General features: G+C 39.8%; 1 protein-coding gene across 2 annotated transcripts in view; it reads left to right on the plus strand.

Moving 5' to 3' along the window:
- Window positions 1-6: 6 nt before the first annotated feature.
- HLF (HLF transcription factor, PAR bZIP family member) overlaps window positions 7-17,081 on the plus strand; it is a 36,604-nt gene continuing 19,529 nt past the window's right edge. For both annotated transcript variants that reach the window (XM_085304633.1, XM_085304634.1), the window contains exons 1-2: window positions 7-307; window positions 1,743-2,078. In XM_085304633.1, coding sequence (XP_085160759.1) covers window positions 202-307; window positions 1,743-2,078 — 442 coding nt within the window. In that variant the 5' untranslated portion in view covers window positions 7-201. The remainder of the gene's footprint in view (window positions 308-1,742; window positions 2,079-17,081) is intronic.

Here is a 17,081-nt window from a genome sequence, read left to right on the forward strand (position 1 = left end):
CTGCTGCTGCGCGGCGGAGGCGCCTTTCCCCGCTCCCCTGCTCCGGCGGCCTCCGGGCGCCCCTCGCCAGCGCCGCTCCGCCCCGCGTAGCTTTCCGCTCTCTCCTCCCGCCGCGCTTCGCAGCGGGCCGCGCCGGACGAAGAGGGAAGGGAAGGAGCCGCCGGCCGCCGCGCAGCAGCTAGCCCCGAGGGAGAGCCCACCATGTCGCGGCCGCTCCCGCTGAACCCCACCTTCCTACCTCCCACCTACGGGGTGCTGAAGTCCCTGCTGGAAAACCCCCTCAAGCTGCCGCTTGCTCACGAAGACGGTGAGGCTTCCGCGGGCAGCCCTGGTCCCCGGGGCCGGCTCCCCCCCCCCCTTGCCCCGGAGTCGGGGCCCCTCTCACGGCTCCGGGCGGGCGCCCCGAAATGGCGGCCCTACCCCCCCCCAGCCGCCTCTTCAGCCCCGCGCCTCGCTTTCCCTTTTCTCCCCTCTCTCCCCCTCCCCCGAAAGGTGATTAAGTAATAGGATGATTTCCGTAAGGATATTAGACGGTGAATGATAAGAGCGGTGTGTCTAGTCTAGCGGAAGGCGGTGGGATTTTCCTCCGCTGCGRCGGGGATGGCTACGGCCGGCTGGAAAAATAAAATTAACGGGCCAGCTCGGTCCTTTCCTCATCCTAAACGTCGACGTATGGGAGCATCTGCCCCCGCACAATCGGCAGGCGTTTTAACATTAAAAAGTTGGAACTCTTCTATAGAAAGCTAAGATAGAGCAGGCTTAATTGCACTTTCAGTATAATTTCCAGTCGTTCAAATCTGTGTTATAAACAAAACCCCCTGTGCGGCAGATTGAAGACTTCTCGTGCGCTCGGCGTCCCGACTTTCGTCTCGATGCCGCTTGCAACATTGCAGCGGGGTCAGATGTAATTAAAAAGGAAATGCTATGAAGGCGGCATGGTAGCTTGCAGAAAGCTTTATCGGTTTAAACTGTAGCGTATCTTGTTGAGAAATCAAGTGCTCCATTCAAAGTGTGCATTGAAGTTACTAGGTGTTTTTAATAGAAGCAGATAGGATTTTTTTTGGGGGGAGGGGGGGGCTTTTTCTGTATCTCTTGATTTTTTTTCTTCTTCTTGTGCATGTTAAAATATATATTCTGTCAGACTTTACCATTGCTATAACTTTGTAACTTCAAAGCATTAAGAAGTTTTAACATCATTATTGTTTCTGTAAATGGTGCCTTGTGTTATTTATTGCTTCCTATGAGGCTCCCTATAGGGCTTTTAAAGCATCTTAAAGCAAGCAGTACAAGTATTTAATTTGAAGGCTACTTTGATTGTATAAGGACTAGCAAGATTTATTATACTGTTGTACTTAGGTTTAGGGATTTGGGATCAAAATCTTCCCCTTTCAACAAAATACAGTATCCAGCAAAATCTTCTGGGTTGCTTTATGAGCTTGAATACATACTCTTAAGAAGCCTGTGAGTACTTATTCAAACTGCCATTCAAAGCCAGACATGCAGTGGAATTTTTAACTAAAAATATAAGGAAATCTTAAAAACATGGCTGGATCCAGCAAAGGTGCTCAGCTGTCACGTCCCTCTAGTTCTCTGTGAATAGAATGAATTGAAGGAGTTATTTTTATGAAGGGAGTATTTACCTCTCACATCTGAGAGAGTACAGGAGGAATAATTGAAGTAGTAATAGTAGCTAGTACTTTAATTACTCAGCTCTTACATCTTTATTATGTCTTTTCTTTAAGCATTCGGTAAAGAGAAAGACAAAGAGAAGAAATTAGATGATGACAGCACCAGTACCACAGTCCCTCAGTCAGCTTTCTTGGGCCCAACATTATGGGACAAGACACTGCCATATGATGGAGACACTTTCCAGTTGGAGTACATGGACCTGGAAGAATTCCTCTCAGAAAATGGCATTCCACCGAGCCCAAACCAGCATGAGCATAGCCCGCACCAGTCAGGTCTCCAGCAAGCTACCTCAGCATCACCTTCTGTCATGGACCTCAGCAGCAGGGCTTCTACTTCAGTCCACCCAGGCATGGTGTCGCAGAACTGCATGCAGAGCCCGGTCAGACCAGGTAAATCAGCTGTAAGACCTTCCCTATGGATTTGGGCACAAGCCTGCCCCTGTCCCCCATCCCCTCGATCCCTGCCAGTATAAATCACTATTTCCACTGTATAGCTGACAGGCAGCTTAGAGTGGGCAAATATGATTCAAGACATTGATATGCCAAAAAATAAAAATAATAGCTCTCATTATTGCTAAGTTACTCTGCAGCGTTTTTTGTTTAAATTATGTCAGGAAGCTCTGGGAATTCTAAGGAAACTTGCTTGTCACTTTTTCTTCACTGGTAGCCTGGCTATTAGCAGATGAAAAAACACCTACAGAATAGTAGTGTGTAGATGCCACAGTGTTAAATGAACAGGGAGGACCACGAAAGAATATGCTTTTGTTCGGCCAATATTTGATGTAAGAGGACAGGAACCATAGTCCAGGCAATTATCTTAAACTATCTGGAGCTGAGTTTTGATCATAGTGCACTGTTCAAACCCATTTGATATCAGTGGAAGTCTTCTCTTAGTTTGTTAGCACTTTAATTCATCGCTTTAGAGATGCTAGTACAAATCCTGGATAATTGCCGTGGCTTTACATGAACACGGCTGAGATCATGGTGTGGGGAGTAGTGTCAACACTGAAGTTTGGAAAACATGCAGTTGGATATTTAAGTCCATGGGTGACTTATTTATTGTGCTCTTCTGCTCACACAACGTGTGCTGTTGGGAGCAGGAAACCACTCCTCTCACTTCTGCTTGATCATTTGCCATGCTCAGCGTGCGAAGTCATTGTCAGAATCATCTGATAAGGAGGCAAAATAAATAAATAGAAGGACAAAAGTTGTGGAGCAGGATGAAGTAGAATTCRAGTCTACAGCATTCCTTTCTCATTGAAAAGAAAAACTGTCCTCCCAAAACACAACACATCTGTCAACAGACTCTTTGGTCTCARGTCAGAAGTGTGCCCCGAAGTCAAAATGTGTCAGAAGTCTGTGGGTTTTACTTGATCACCTTCACTTATAGTGGATTTTTCATTGTTAGATATTTCATTTTCAAGGCATTTCATAGTTAACCAGTAACTTGTATTGATTTTCAAAATTAAAAATATTTGGAGTTGGCAAGGGAAATATAAAATAAAACCTTGTTTTTCCTGAGCCAGTTCTTAAAARTAGTGTGTATATGCCTCCTCATTTTCTGTTGCGTATAAATGCGTAAAATTAAAAGCAGATAATGTGTCCTCATTCTTTTTTTTGGAGGAGCCTGATTATGTGCCAGACTTCTAATGATCACCTGTCAAAATTTATTTGTAATCAGCTGTCCACATGACTTTTTTTTGTAACCTATTGATTTTTTGAGATTTTTCTTGTGTTATTTGTAGCTCAGCATTATGAACTGTTCTCACTAGAAACTGTATACTTTTGTACTCTTGTAAAAAGTCAGGTCTCGGGGTGGGATAAATCATTTTAATCTGCAGTTTTTACTTTCTGTGCCATCCTGTTTTTAAGAATAATGTAGATTTTTTTTGTTATTTTTTTCTTAAAGAGGAGTTCATTTCACTACTTAAAGTAATATATTTCTTCTCCCAAATCAATATTTTTCTTTTGGTGCCTCGTCTTATGAAAATCTTATATTCAGAGTCTATTTTGAGGATCCTTTTTATTTGAGCAAGTTTTAAAATAATAAAAATTTATTAATTTGATTTATAAAAATACATAAAAATGACCATTTAAGGAGATCATAAAAGGACCAAGGCAAATGCGCAGTTTTGACATGGGAGTTAGTCTAGAAGTAAATATTAAAATCATTATAATGGAGTCTTTTTGTTAGTATATCCTCCAAGACTTTTTTTTAAATCATCATGTAAAGTTTTTTTTTTTTTAATTGGTGTGAGCTACTGTTTCAGTATGCATTGCTGTTGCAATCTATATTACTGTAATAAAGCCAAGAACAAATAGTATAAACATTCAATAAAAGTTAATTTCGTGCGACTTTATTGCTAGGAGAACTGACATTTTTAGGTGATAGCAATTCTTTCAAAAATGTGATAGTGGTGAATTTTGTATTACTTAATGTTACAACTGAAGCCTGTCTGAGAGTATGGACCCTGACTTTGGAAAGGGTCATATCCTGAGCTTTTCACATCTCTAGTCACTACTTTAAATGACTTCCCAGCGTTTGGCATCAGTGTATCGCATGCAGTTGGCCAAAACACACACACCACCTGCATGTGCATCTACTCTGCACAAGGAATGGTGTGTGTGGAACACCAAATGTGACTCATGGGCCTGCATGGTATATCCCAGACATGCAGGCTSTACAGAAGTGACATAAGATTTAATTTTATATGTATGTGTTGAGATACAAGCACCTCTAGAAGCAAACAGTGTCACTCAAGTATGTATTTTATACCATCTTGGGATCCAGAGACTCACATTGGCATTCACTGAGAAACGTAAAGTTCAGCAAAGCTGAACTGACTCTGACTTTAAAGATCCTCACTGATTTGTTTTCCTCAGCAAGTCAATAATAAATAAATAAGAAAGTGACTCCCTTTAACTTAATACTGTATTTCCAGCTTGGATTGTTGGTTGATACTAGTTTCTCTCATCTGTTCTCTGGGTTGTATCAAAGAATCAAGGAAGCACCTACCTCCCTATAGATTTCTGTGTTTGGGAAAGCTGCGAATACTGGTTTTATTTTGATGAGGGATGTATGGTTTTGCAAGATTAGAATCTGATGCATTTCTTTTTTCACAACTCAACTGTGGTTTGCTGAATGGTATTTCGATGACTTATTTTCGCAATGCAGACTGCCATTCACTGTAATAAGTAGATGCATTTGAAACCTTTCCCTTGTCCCCATTGGATGTTGATTAGTTGATTGAAATCTTTAGTCTCCCTCAGAAAAAGTTCCTGTAATGCTAGCTTTTAAAGTAATCTGTTACTGCAAACACTTCTTTGGTTCTTCATCCATTGCATATCTTCTGTTGTCTCTTGCTGGTTCTTTGGTGGAACAAAAATAGGGCAGCTAGTGTAAAGAGTTTGTATGAAGTGAATTAGAGCTCAGATGCATCAGTCAAGTCTAGTTAGAAGGCTTCTGGGTTTTGTGTTGTAGAGCTGAATCCTCTGTCTGCCACCAGAGCCTCGGACCTAGGGCTAGGTTTCAGTGGATGCTGCTGACACAGTCATGTCCCATATYGTTGTTGCTGCCCTGCTACTTGGGGAGGATAAGGCCATCCTCCCCCAGGAGGGCAAGGAGGAGCCTCCCAAAGGGTGGCTTTGAAAAACTCCTTTTATCTTTGTATTCTTAGGACAGTGGTTTTAAGTCTGTGATGCTTGGACAGCTGGGTACCTTAGAATACTTGCAAAGGATCTGCAAAAGATGATTAAAAATCCAGGCTTTATAATCCACATGCATGCAGTAGGTATCTAAAGGATTCACACTTTCAGATGAAAAAATGAGGGCTATTCTTGCCCCCCCCCCCCAAAAAAAAAGAAAAAAACTTGAAAACCACTCCCATCAGATATATATTTGCACTGATTTTCTTCCCCTTCCTCTCCTCCTCCCTCCYCTGAACATAAAGATTTTATTAAATGCTATGGTGCCATGTTTTATTCATTCAGTAGGGATATTTTGTGTAGAGCAAAAGATCCATTACCTTTTACTTCTTATGTAGRTACTAAATTGTAATGATAGGCACAATGCGTGACCGGGTAGTTTCCAACATTTTCTTTTAACTCCCGTTTTGTGATAGGCGCACTAACCAAATGGGAATGGCTTGTTCTTGCTCCATCCAGCCTCTCAACTGCATACTGAGTGTGACTTGATGAAGGAGGTAGCCCACAAAAGGGGTGTGTGTCTAACACTCCCTTTATTGTAGCCTTCCTTCCCTTGTGTTTCTTAACGTGACCTCCTCTTTGAGCATAGTCTGTGTAGTGCGAAGGGCAGCATTCCCAGCAGCCAGCTGTATGTGGAATCTTTTCCTAAGCTTTAATAATTGTTCATAAGCAATTATTAGGTGTTGCATGAGCCACATCATGAGCCCCCTTGCTTAAGGTCAGAGAGCACTAAAAGGAGCTGGGAATTTCCTGAACTTTACTCTCCCGCATGATAACGTGGGAATGACCAGCTAAACCATCAAGCAGGCTGGTACCGAGAGCTGCTCTTCACATTGACACTCACGTGAGGCTCTGAATGGCTGTTGCCTGCATGACCATGTGCTTTAGGCACGTGGCAGTCCCCTGTGCAGCCTGCTCAGCATGGCTTTTGCTGGAGCAGCAGCAGGCAGGCACGCACACACACATGGCTTTGTGCTCCTGCCATTACCCGCCTATGCTGAAATCACAGTGAAATGGAAAAGTTTAGCTCTGTGGACTGCCAGAGCAAGGGAAATGCCGTATGCAGACAAGCTTCACAAGACTGCGCTCTGGATCAAAGAAAGATGCAGAATATACTCTGGCAAATATAAAAATAGCCTGTCGCATGATAAGAGGGAGAAAAAGTGCTGAGTGCATAAGCCTTGTTAATGCTAGAAGCAAGAACACTAAGTCACCTTTAAGGGATCCAATTTTAATATTCACTGTTAAACTTTGATTATTGGTCAAATAATTGTTTGACCACCTGAAAGAATGTGAAGTTACTTAGGAGTATAAATAGTAAACACCAAATCTCATTTGGGTTTGTGCTATAATTCTAAAATATACCTGGCCTGACTCTYTGATTTTTGTGTGGAATAGTACTTTCCATGCAAGTGGTGCTATGTATGCTGGAAGGGCTATTCAGTGTCAGGAAGAGTGTACACAGAGGGACCAGGCAGGATTTTTTTTGCCATTTCAAGGATGTCTGAGAGCAAGTCAAACTTGTTGCATTTACCTAGAAAAAGTGTGATCTCTTTTTAAGAGCCTGACTTCCCGTCTCAAAGTATATTGAAGAGTGTTTGATTGAATGGTTGTCTAGTATAGTGATTTGATTTTTGAGATGCAAGTACACCCTGAAGTCTTTCATGAAACAATACGTTATAGTTCGGATGGGAAATGTCCTCATGAGCTGTATATGAAGAAGACATTGATATTACCTGCTTAGATGCAGCTCCTAGGAAACATATTTAAATGTTGCAATCTCTACATATTTATATGACAGTAGATCGGCAATTGTGGGAGCTAGCAGTGGCTGGATTCTGACCAATTAATCTGTGATGAGTACTTTGCTCCTCATGTAGTCTTATTGATTTTGGTATTGCTCAGCAGATGCATAGCTTATTGACTGCCCTCTTTCATCAACTCCTAGGTGGAGTAGCGATGTATCACTATTCGTTCTCCTGACATTCATCTTTCTTGTTTTTTTTTGTTTTGTTTTTTTTTTGTTTTTGTTTTTTTCTCCAACTGAGGGTGATAACCAGCCTCAGCATGTTGGTGGAGTTTTCTTCTCACAGGATGAAAGGACCCTCGTGATCAGTAAAATGTTCTTTAGAGCATTGTGTGAACAGTAGCTTGACTGGYCGGCAGTGCATTAGCATGGAGCTATTTAACATGTATATTACTAATGTGATCATCCTTTTTTTGACAATTCACTTTCATAATCAGTAAACATATTGCAAAATTTTTTTTCTAAATTCCACAAAAATGTGATGATTAAAAAAGAGTATTTCAAATAGGTTAAGTTCAGAGAAAACTGTGGTTTGATTTTTTTTTTTAAATATATGCGCTGCTGTGGACTATGGAAAAACTGGAAAAACTATTTACTTAAGGGAAAAATAGGCCTCATATCCAGCAGTATTTAATGGAGTAAGTTACACATGAGGAGTAAGTATAGAAAATGAATGCACCACAAACAGATTTTTTTGGCATCCATGGCCATTTTTATGAGCAAATAATAGTAAAGAAGCTGTCTATCACAAAGCTGAATGTGATTCTGAGAGCTTCGGAGCTAATGTGGGGAGAGCTAACAGGCAGGTTGGCAACGTGTTGCAATATCTTGCTAGTTGTTTTTTTTTTAAAAAAAAAAAAAACTCTAGGACTCTTTTTAGCACTTCGGCTTTGCATAACTGAGGCAATATCTGTCAAGTTTTAAATTAATATAAGTTGTTGTTCAACCTCTTCACGTTTTTTGACACACTTGAAGCTGTTGTACAGTTATGCTTTCCTGTCCTTCTCTCTGAACTAAAGCTTGCCTCTCTGATGTGGAGCTCTTTCTTACTTCATGTTTTTTTTTCTCAGTTTTGAGAGAAAGAGCTTTAGTTCTTCACGTTGCTGCTAATATTCTCTTCTTCGTACGATTTGCCGTTTAATGAAAGCAAGCATACTGATCTTGAAGGTCTTTGCTCATATACTCGTGTTTTTGTGTAGACTGTATGTAGGAGAATTAAAAAAATATATTGCATTAGGTCTTAGAAACCTCAGGACCTTTTTAACTGGAGCCCAATTCCAGATTATTACTAAAACAAAACTTGACAGATACCCATAAACCAATTTGTTCCTTAGTAGTATGCATTTGTAACAAACAGATGTCAGTATGAATTACAGCAGTAACTCATCTGCAACAAAATGTCGTCCTTAGAAATGCAGGTGTGTAAATGGAGAGATAAAAATACATTGTTAGGCAGAGATTTGTTGAGGATGGAGAATGTTAAAAATGACGACTTTTCCAATTAGCCTTAGGGATCTCAGTTTGCTATAAATTCTCTGTTCTGGAACATGGCTGTGGGACAATAGGTCAAAGATTAAGTAATTCATTACAGAACTGGTTGGTACTCCTGTATTTAATAAACAAATGAATGAACAAGGCTCTCAGTCTACAGCAAAATCCATTACTTTGTGTGGCAGGGATTGGACCTAAATTTTTGTAAAGCATTTACAAGGCTTACAGCTTACTTAGTTCTTGTACTTGAAAATTGCTATATTTGAGGTAACCTGGGAACTCAGTAACCATGATACAGATGAAAGCACTCAAAACAGAAATTAAATGTTGTCCCACTAGTAACTGCGTATAACTTGAGTTTCTAAAGAGGCAAGGAAAGAAGCTGTAGCTTGCATTTTGAAAAATAGAAGCAATAATGTGAAACCTCTAAACACAATATATTTCTGAGAACTCCATTTGATGGAGCAAGTCAGTATTTTAGTAAAATAGAATTATTGAAATAATGCACTAAGCCTTTGTGTAGCAGAGTATGCTACCCAAGGCTGCAGAATATAAAACATAGACTTGAACTGAGAGGGACTTCGTTGAAATAAAGCGGATGACTTTAGACAGTTTAGTCATTTTTACAAGCTTACCATTTCAAGATTTGAAAATGAGTCCTACTCCAAGAAATCTGTTTTAAAAACAACTGTGTGCTTAGTTTCTAATGCCTGGTAAGTAAGAAAGAAGTAGGCACTTGAAAACAAATCCTGTTCCTCATCCAAACAGAGAGGGTTAAACTGACTTAATTTGAAGGACCCTGCAGCAATCAGACATACCACTGTTCCCTCTTTCTTTGTGCTGCATAGTGGAAATACAGATGTTACTGACGTCTGTAATCCCTGCAGCTGCGGCCTCTCATTACAGCATGGGGCATTTGACCATTTATGTATGTAACTCTTGCAGTTCTGTCACTTACTGGGATAGATGAGAGTGGGGATATTTTTTTCTTTCCTAGTTTGCTATGAAAACAAACCTTACCATTTGTTCTAGGTATGTGTGGCCTCTTCTGTATTGGCTGATTTTAACTGAAAAAGGTTAAGATTCTAAAAGAATAATTACATTCCTAGAGTTTCGTGGAAAATAGATGGGTGGGTAAAGTAGGAAGGTATTACTGAACAGGAAGAGCTGTAACGCAAATGTGAGTTTTATACCTCGAAGAATTTACATAAGACCTTTAAAATGCCTGATCTATGCGAAATGTTTCTGTGAGAGCTGACATCCTTTTAGACACCATGAGATGTCAATCCACTTTGAGAAACCAATTTGTAAGAAACCAGGTTTAATTGGTTTAGTACATGCGTGTGTTGGGTGGAAGGGGGGTTGTCACAAACCTATTTTACCATTACTCTTCTTTTAAAATCCTCAGTTCCTGGAGTCTTGTGATTAGAAGAGGCTCTAAGCTTTCATTTAAAAAGAACAGTCGGAACACTAGCTATGAGGTTTGCAGACAAAATTTTGTAAAGTGAACCAAGATAATGGAATAATCTTGATCCCCCTCCAAAGGTCAGCAAAATTATTTTACCTGAAAAGCTCTGGACCTTTGTGCAGCCTTGCAATATCCTGTTCCTTTTGTGTAGTAGAAGCACCTCAGTTCCATTGCCCTATTTGAAACTACCTTGCAGTCAGCCAAGTTTAAATTTGAGGCCAATTATCTTATCATAATTATTGCAGTATCACATGTGGGCAAATGTCCAAGTGACCTTGTGTATGTGTCTTGCCATTCATTCTTCGGAGTGTGTTTCAGCTGGGGTGCTCTGCACAAAGCTCCCTTTTACGGCTTGTTCTAATCAGTGTAAATTTCCACTCTGCCACCGGGGTCTGGGGAAGAGGGTGGTTAGAAGTGAATGAGAAACATGGGAAAATGAGAGTGGACTAAAAATGTTCAGGGATCAAAGAGGAAAAGTAGGTCGTGGCAGGGCATATCTGTTGGGAGGAGGAATAGGGGGAGCAAGGGGAAGATTTGTTTTCCTATTGGCTTTTCAAAGTTGTGCAATTTAAGAATTGGATTAACCTGATATGACTTTGTTTTTCTGCCAGATTAGATATGTTGAGTTTCTTGGCATTGTGAATTGTACAGTACATTGTGTGCTGTAAATATGGGTGTGTCAGAATAAAGCTGTAATGACACAACACTCTTGCAGTATAATACAACGCTACTGGGTGGACTCCCCTGTCCCCTTAGTGTCCCATTCCCTCTCCCCCATGAATGCACGTGATTGTTAGGACATTAACATTAGAAAATTGTTAGATCCGCTCTACATTGTGTTTCTATTACCACATCAAAATGTTTCAAAACCGTTTTTGGTAAGGTAGTGCTCACTTATCTGTGTCTGGAAAATGCTTTTGCTCTGGCAGTGGCATCATAAGGCAGTATGTGCTATATGAAGTGTATAAAAAGGGGAGACAGCTATATAAAAAGGGCACTCAAGAATGTCTTCCTGCTTTCTCAACATTAAGATGTACAAAGTTTTCTGAGAAATGTTGCAATTTTTTCTTTGCTCTTTTTTCTTTTTCTTTTTTAAAGAATTACGTCTAAGGTAGTGCCTGGAAGTGAACTTTGGAAGAGTAAAAATCAGATCCAGATCTGAAATAACTGCCAATACTGAGCTTACTACTTTTTGAAGGACATCACTGTGCATATAGATATCAAAATAAAACTTCCATGGTGGTATATATTTGCTTAGTGTTTTTTATATGTTACATATACCATGAGATAATTTAACTTAGTTTATCAATTTTATATGTTGGGCTAGTCCCATGGAGAAGCCTTACTGTCTTTGTTTACTGCAGCATGAGGGTGGAGTAAGTGAATGACTCTTCCAACTTAGGCAACGCAACCAGGTGTCTAAAGGTAGATTGTCCGAATCAGGGCCACAGTAAGCAGAGTAAAAGCTGCTCTGCAAGATTAGCAAAGAAAGCGCAGAGTTTGGGGAATGAAACTAAGAACACTTCAGGGCACCTTTTTAATTTCTGCTTTCCCATTTCCAGACTTCTCCAGGGACCAGAGCTACCCCAGCAGGTTAGGCACCGGGGACTAACCATGGTATGGTGTCTGTCACTAAMGTTCTGAGGGCTTGCCCTCTGAATTGATACATGTACCATAAAAATGAGGTGTAATTACTCTGTCCACAGTGAGGATTATTTTTTCCTGGAAGAGAAGATCATAAATAACTCTTAATGATTTAAGTCAGATACCAAGATTGGGTCGTGTTACTTGGCCASATGTTGCTGTAATGCCTTACTCTATTTCATGTAGGCAAAAGGGTTGAGCTTGCTTATTAGATGAAGATTTTTTTGAAATCTCATCCTTTATGCTGATTGATCTGTTTTTTGAGAGTAATTCAAACAGTAAAAGGGAGCAGGAGGTTAAGCTTCTGAACACCTGCATCACTTATCTGTATCCTTAAATGAGAGAACTCAGAAAGAGTGGAGTATATTTGAAGTTAACCTACATATCCAGCCTTTCAGGAGGTTGAACTACAAGCCTTCAGTTAAAAATGCTGGACATCTGCATTTTGGATGTCCACTAGAAACACATCAGCTGTTGATGTCTCAGTGCTTAAAAAATCAGGACACAGGTCATCCAGACTCTGAGATCCAACATTCATGCATCCATGTGGCCCCTCTCAGAAAGGTTGATCTTTCTCTTGGGCTTTACTTGTTGCCATGTTTAGGAAACACTTTTCAAACCTCTTTTTGTCTATTCAGTCTTCTCAGCACAGCAAGGTTGAAGTTATTGTTGAAAATTGTGGTAGTCGCTGGAAGCTGTTTTGAACATGTGAAAAGAAAACATTAGCCAAATAGAAGGGAATAGCTGGAGGTGTTATTGTCCACTTGTGTGTGTGTGTGTCTGATTTCACCAGCTTCTGCACGTGTCTACGTTATCAATTTATTTCTGTTAGAAAGTAAACAAATCTCACTTTCCTTATATACTCTCATGACTGTTTCATCTGAATTACTCTTATCTGTAGCAGGGATGTACTTCTGAGGGCTTGTGTTCGGAGGCTTTTGTTTCTGCTTTCACATGCAGCATGCTCTCAAGAGTCACGTGCATCTCTGATACTGACCTGGGATGCTGTTTATCTCTTTCAAAGACAATTATTTAAAAACCTTATTATCACTACTATCAGAATATAGTAACTTACTTACATTTGGGGCAGCTTTTATCCCATTAGACCCTGTATGTTTTCCAGACTGGATGCTTTGGCCAAATTTAGTCTCTCTTGATGAATGTCCCTTTGTGTTCTGTGTACTATTTGGTAGCTGTTTAAGTAGTGTTAGCAAAATCTCAGCCATGTGGGATGTGTTGCTCCATCAGATTCATACTCTTCCTGTGTTGGGCCACATCCTGARAAGCCTAAGTACTTCTAATTCTCCTGAATATGGAATTTGAAGTCATTAAAATTCATTTTGTATTTTTGAGCCACTCAGGGGAAGTGCTTGTAACTCYAGCATTAACAATTTACGCTGCCTTTTCAGAATCATGGCCTTTCAAGGTCTACATCCTTGAAGGAATCGATGATGTTTAGCTCCTATCCAAATCCAGATGCATGCACTGTGCTGAGCACCCTATCATAATGTGCTTAACCATACATAAGATGAGAAACCAGTTAACTTCTAGTTAATTTACAGCACTGTCAAAACCAGCAAACCTCTTAAGCAATTTTTCTGCTGCCCTTCAATTTATAGACTGTGGCTTGTTGTATCTCACTTTCTCACGTTTTCCCAAAGCTGCTGGTGTGTACACTCTGAAGATCACATTTAACCAACACAAGGAAATCAGCTTGGCCCGACTGGCTTCTTTATCACGTGGCTGAGAATGTGTTCACTCTGTTCTGCCAGACTATGGCTAGCTGAGCAAAATACAGTGAAGCTCTGGGATTCTAGCCAAGCTTTTATTTCAGTTTGGAGCTTACAGCCACATATTTGCTGTTTGGCAGGACATCCACTGGGGTATATTTGGATAGTAATCTAGCATTGTTTTGCTGCRTTTTTTCTTCTCTCTCTCTCTTTTTTTAATGCACATAGATAGTRTAATCCCACCACGTACTTTGGTCAGCCTACACAAGACTTCTCAGTGCGCAGCATTCTGTATGTGCACTCAGAACTTATAGTCATGACCTTTGATAAATATAAGTCAAAGCAATTAAATTTCTTTTATTGAAAAATTCTGGATGTCCTGCTCTTTGCACCCTATGTGCTGATAACAGAGCTATTTTGTTACTCTTTCCAAGATCAAAAGCTTCACTAGGGTTTGATTGAGGTCCAATTATGGAAGGAAGTAGCATTGCTGGAGTTCTGAAAATAGCAATAACTGTTAAAATAATAAAATCTGTCCTTGTGTGTCTTTATAATCTTTAAAACTTTTTTAAGGGGAAGGGGTTTGGTTTTTTTCTCTATTCTTAAATGAAAATATTAGCAAATGTCTTGGGAAAATAGGAGTGTACTGTTAGAAGAAGTATCCCTTTCTGGAATTCTTACTTCGGTTCTATTCTCCACCCCAAGCTTGCTTTCCTCTGAAGCTGTTTGCATGCAGCCTGACTCATGCAGGAAAATAAAGCTGGATTTGATTTTTAACAGCATGGGAGGCTTCGGGTTTGGGGGGATAAGGACTTTATGATGCAAACTCATTAATTTCTCTGTGAAACAAAAATGGGCCTTTAGAAATGTAGTGTGTTTTGGAAAGTTGGCTTTGAGTTTGAAACCCAAAATCTCTGATAGCACCCTTRTATGAAGGAAATAGTACAGAAAACAAAAAATACTTGGGGAAGGGGTACTAAACAGAATTGCAAGCAGAAGTGTTTGGGGGCAGTTCTAGTTACTTTGTGAGAGGACATCTCTCCTGAAAYTTTGTTGTTGTTCGTTTCATATATACAGCACTCAGGCTGGAAGTCAGTTCTTGTGCTTGCTTTATCAAGCTGCTTTGAGCTGTGTCTGAGCAGATGAATATTGGCAAAGGCTGAAATATTTTTCCTCAAATCTTTGCATTGTTCTTTACAATGAATGTATATTTAGAGACATCTCTTAATTTCTCCTGCTTCCTCAGAAGGGAGAGCGACGTGGAARAAAGGACCCTGTGGTGAGATTGATGGCTGGTGTTGACTGGCAGAGCTTTAGGGAGGGAGAACTTGGTCCTTGATGTTAAACTGTGGCTTATATAAATGTCCGTTTGTCAGTTACAGCTTTTAGTTATAGAAACATCAAGATGAATAAATACAGACAAAGGTGACTACGCGGAGTGAATCTTTTGCAACACTTTGCACTAATTACTATAGATGGTGCTTTGGTATACAATTATGGCTAGGTGGAGTTTTGAATTTAAAGCAAGATTTTACTAGGTTTTATTGTCTTTTCTTTCCTTTTTTTTTTTAACTCATGCGCATATGTACTCATATAATACAATATAATCTCTGTGTGAAAATCAATCCTCTTGTACTTTGCCTTTAGACAACTGAACTCAAAATCACTAATTACTTGARGAAAACATTTGCATTATAGAGAGATAGTGTTGAGTAAAAGGCCCAGAGGACTGTACAGATCCGGTGAAACCCTTTGTCACATGAACCTTTAGGACTAGAATTTTCTTAACTGCTTAAATAACTAGAACAGCAGCTGTTTATTCTTTAGAAACTTGCTGTTATTCTCTTTCCATTGCAGTGAGAATTACGTAGTCTTTTTTTCATTCACCTAACCATTTTGGAAATTGTCTGTTTATTCTGTCCGTAAGACAGTTTTATGTCCATAAGTCTATAAAATATTCCGCCTAAAATAGTCCAGTGCCCTGTTCGTACTGGGTTTGGATGAGCCCTTGGTATAGAAACACCTTCATTACCTTCTGCAAGTCTTAGCTGTAAAAAAACAACCTTAGTGAGGGGTACCCTGTTGATCAACTAAAGATGTTTATACAGTCAGCAGCTTTAGCCGCTCTCAGAAACAGCCTTGCCTGATCTCTAGGAGCTGCTAAAACTCATCAAGCAGGTTCCTGTTAACCAATTATCCAGTTAAGCAGAAAGAGGAAAGGTGTTTCTCTTACAGARTATTTTTTCTTTGCAAAGTTAACCCACTCATCCCCAAGCTTCAGTGTGACTGTGTGCATTCTTGACACGGAAATAGCAGCAATGAGAGAAGGAGGAAAGAGAGCTAGAAGGGGTCTGATCCCACAAATACAGAGTTATGTATTGCTGCATATCCCTCAAGTGGGCAGAGGCAGGCTGTTTCTAGCATAAATCTGGAGCACTTGAATTTTTAGCTGAGTCCTCCTCATGGTTCTTCACCTAATTTTTTGTCTTGCATTTTAAGGAAACCTATGCCAAAAAAAAAAAGAAAAGAAAAAGGACACCCCCCCCCAATATTTCATTGCTGCTAGAGCGTATTGTTGATTCCCAAACACATTCCTACTATGTCTTGGATGGAAGGCTAGTTGCTTTCATGCATAGTAAGTGCTGCAGAATAATGTAAAAAGCTCTTTCTAATGGAGCTCTGATTTTCTCTGCATATTATAAGAAAAAATATATGCTCACATGATACCAGGTGGCTTCCATGTTTGTTCACATCTGATTGTCTTCAGCATTGATTTTTAAGACAGGGCATGTACATGACTATTTTGATGGCTGTCAATACCAGATGTGTCTGGTGGAATTCAGATTCCATGAATCAAAAAGATTGTCAAGTGACAGTGCAGTTGATAAATGATTTTGCTCATGATTACTGGAAATAGTAAATGAGTAGGTAGGGTGAGGTGGAAAGATACTCCAAATTACAATAATAATTTGGTTAACACTGTCCTTTTCCTTCCTACTACCTGCCTGAAGACTTGGTTCCATGAGCAGCAGAATCTCTGTGAATATTCTGATATATAATGAGGCATATGAGGCCTTCCTTCAGTCAGGGAAGTAATAATTTCTTTCATTTATATTGTTTTCACAAAGCTTGTGGAAAGGAAGTAATGTATATTTGAGACCAATACACCTCTGCAAAATTTGTATGAAATTCGCCAGCAGTTTCACAGGTGGTTAGAAAGAAAATAGATGGGTGCAGAGCATGATCACACAAACCTCATTTCTCAAGGAAATAGAGCTAAAGAACAACTGTCAAATAATACACAGTCCAAGTGTCTGTGTATTCAGACACTGAGATACAAGTTTGCAAATCACTRAAAAAACGGGAAGGTTGTTTGGTATCTTAATTGCATATGTAGCCTTTAACCAGGTATGCAAGATATGATTCTTGCCATCTGATTAGGTCCATGTAGGCAGATTCCCAGCTGACAAGACCTGTCTTCATAAAAATGAAGTGCAAGTTGGTGACTGGGTTGATTATTTTAGAAAGATCCTGGAAATGGTTCTAAG

The sequence above is a fragment of the Rhea americana genome, unplaced genomic scaffold (genome assembly GCF_003343005.1).
Source record: "Rhea americana isolate MKP2758 unplaced genomic scaffold, rheAme1 scaffold_21, whole genome shotgun sequence".
NCBI classification, from domain to species: domain Eukaryota; kingdom Metazoa; phylum Chordata; class Aves; order Rheiformes; family Rheidae; genus Rhea; species Rhea americana.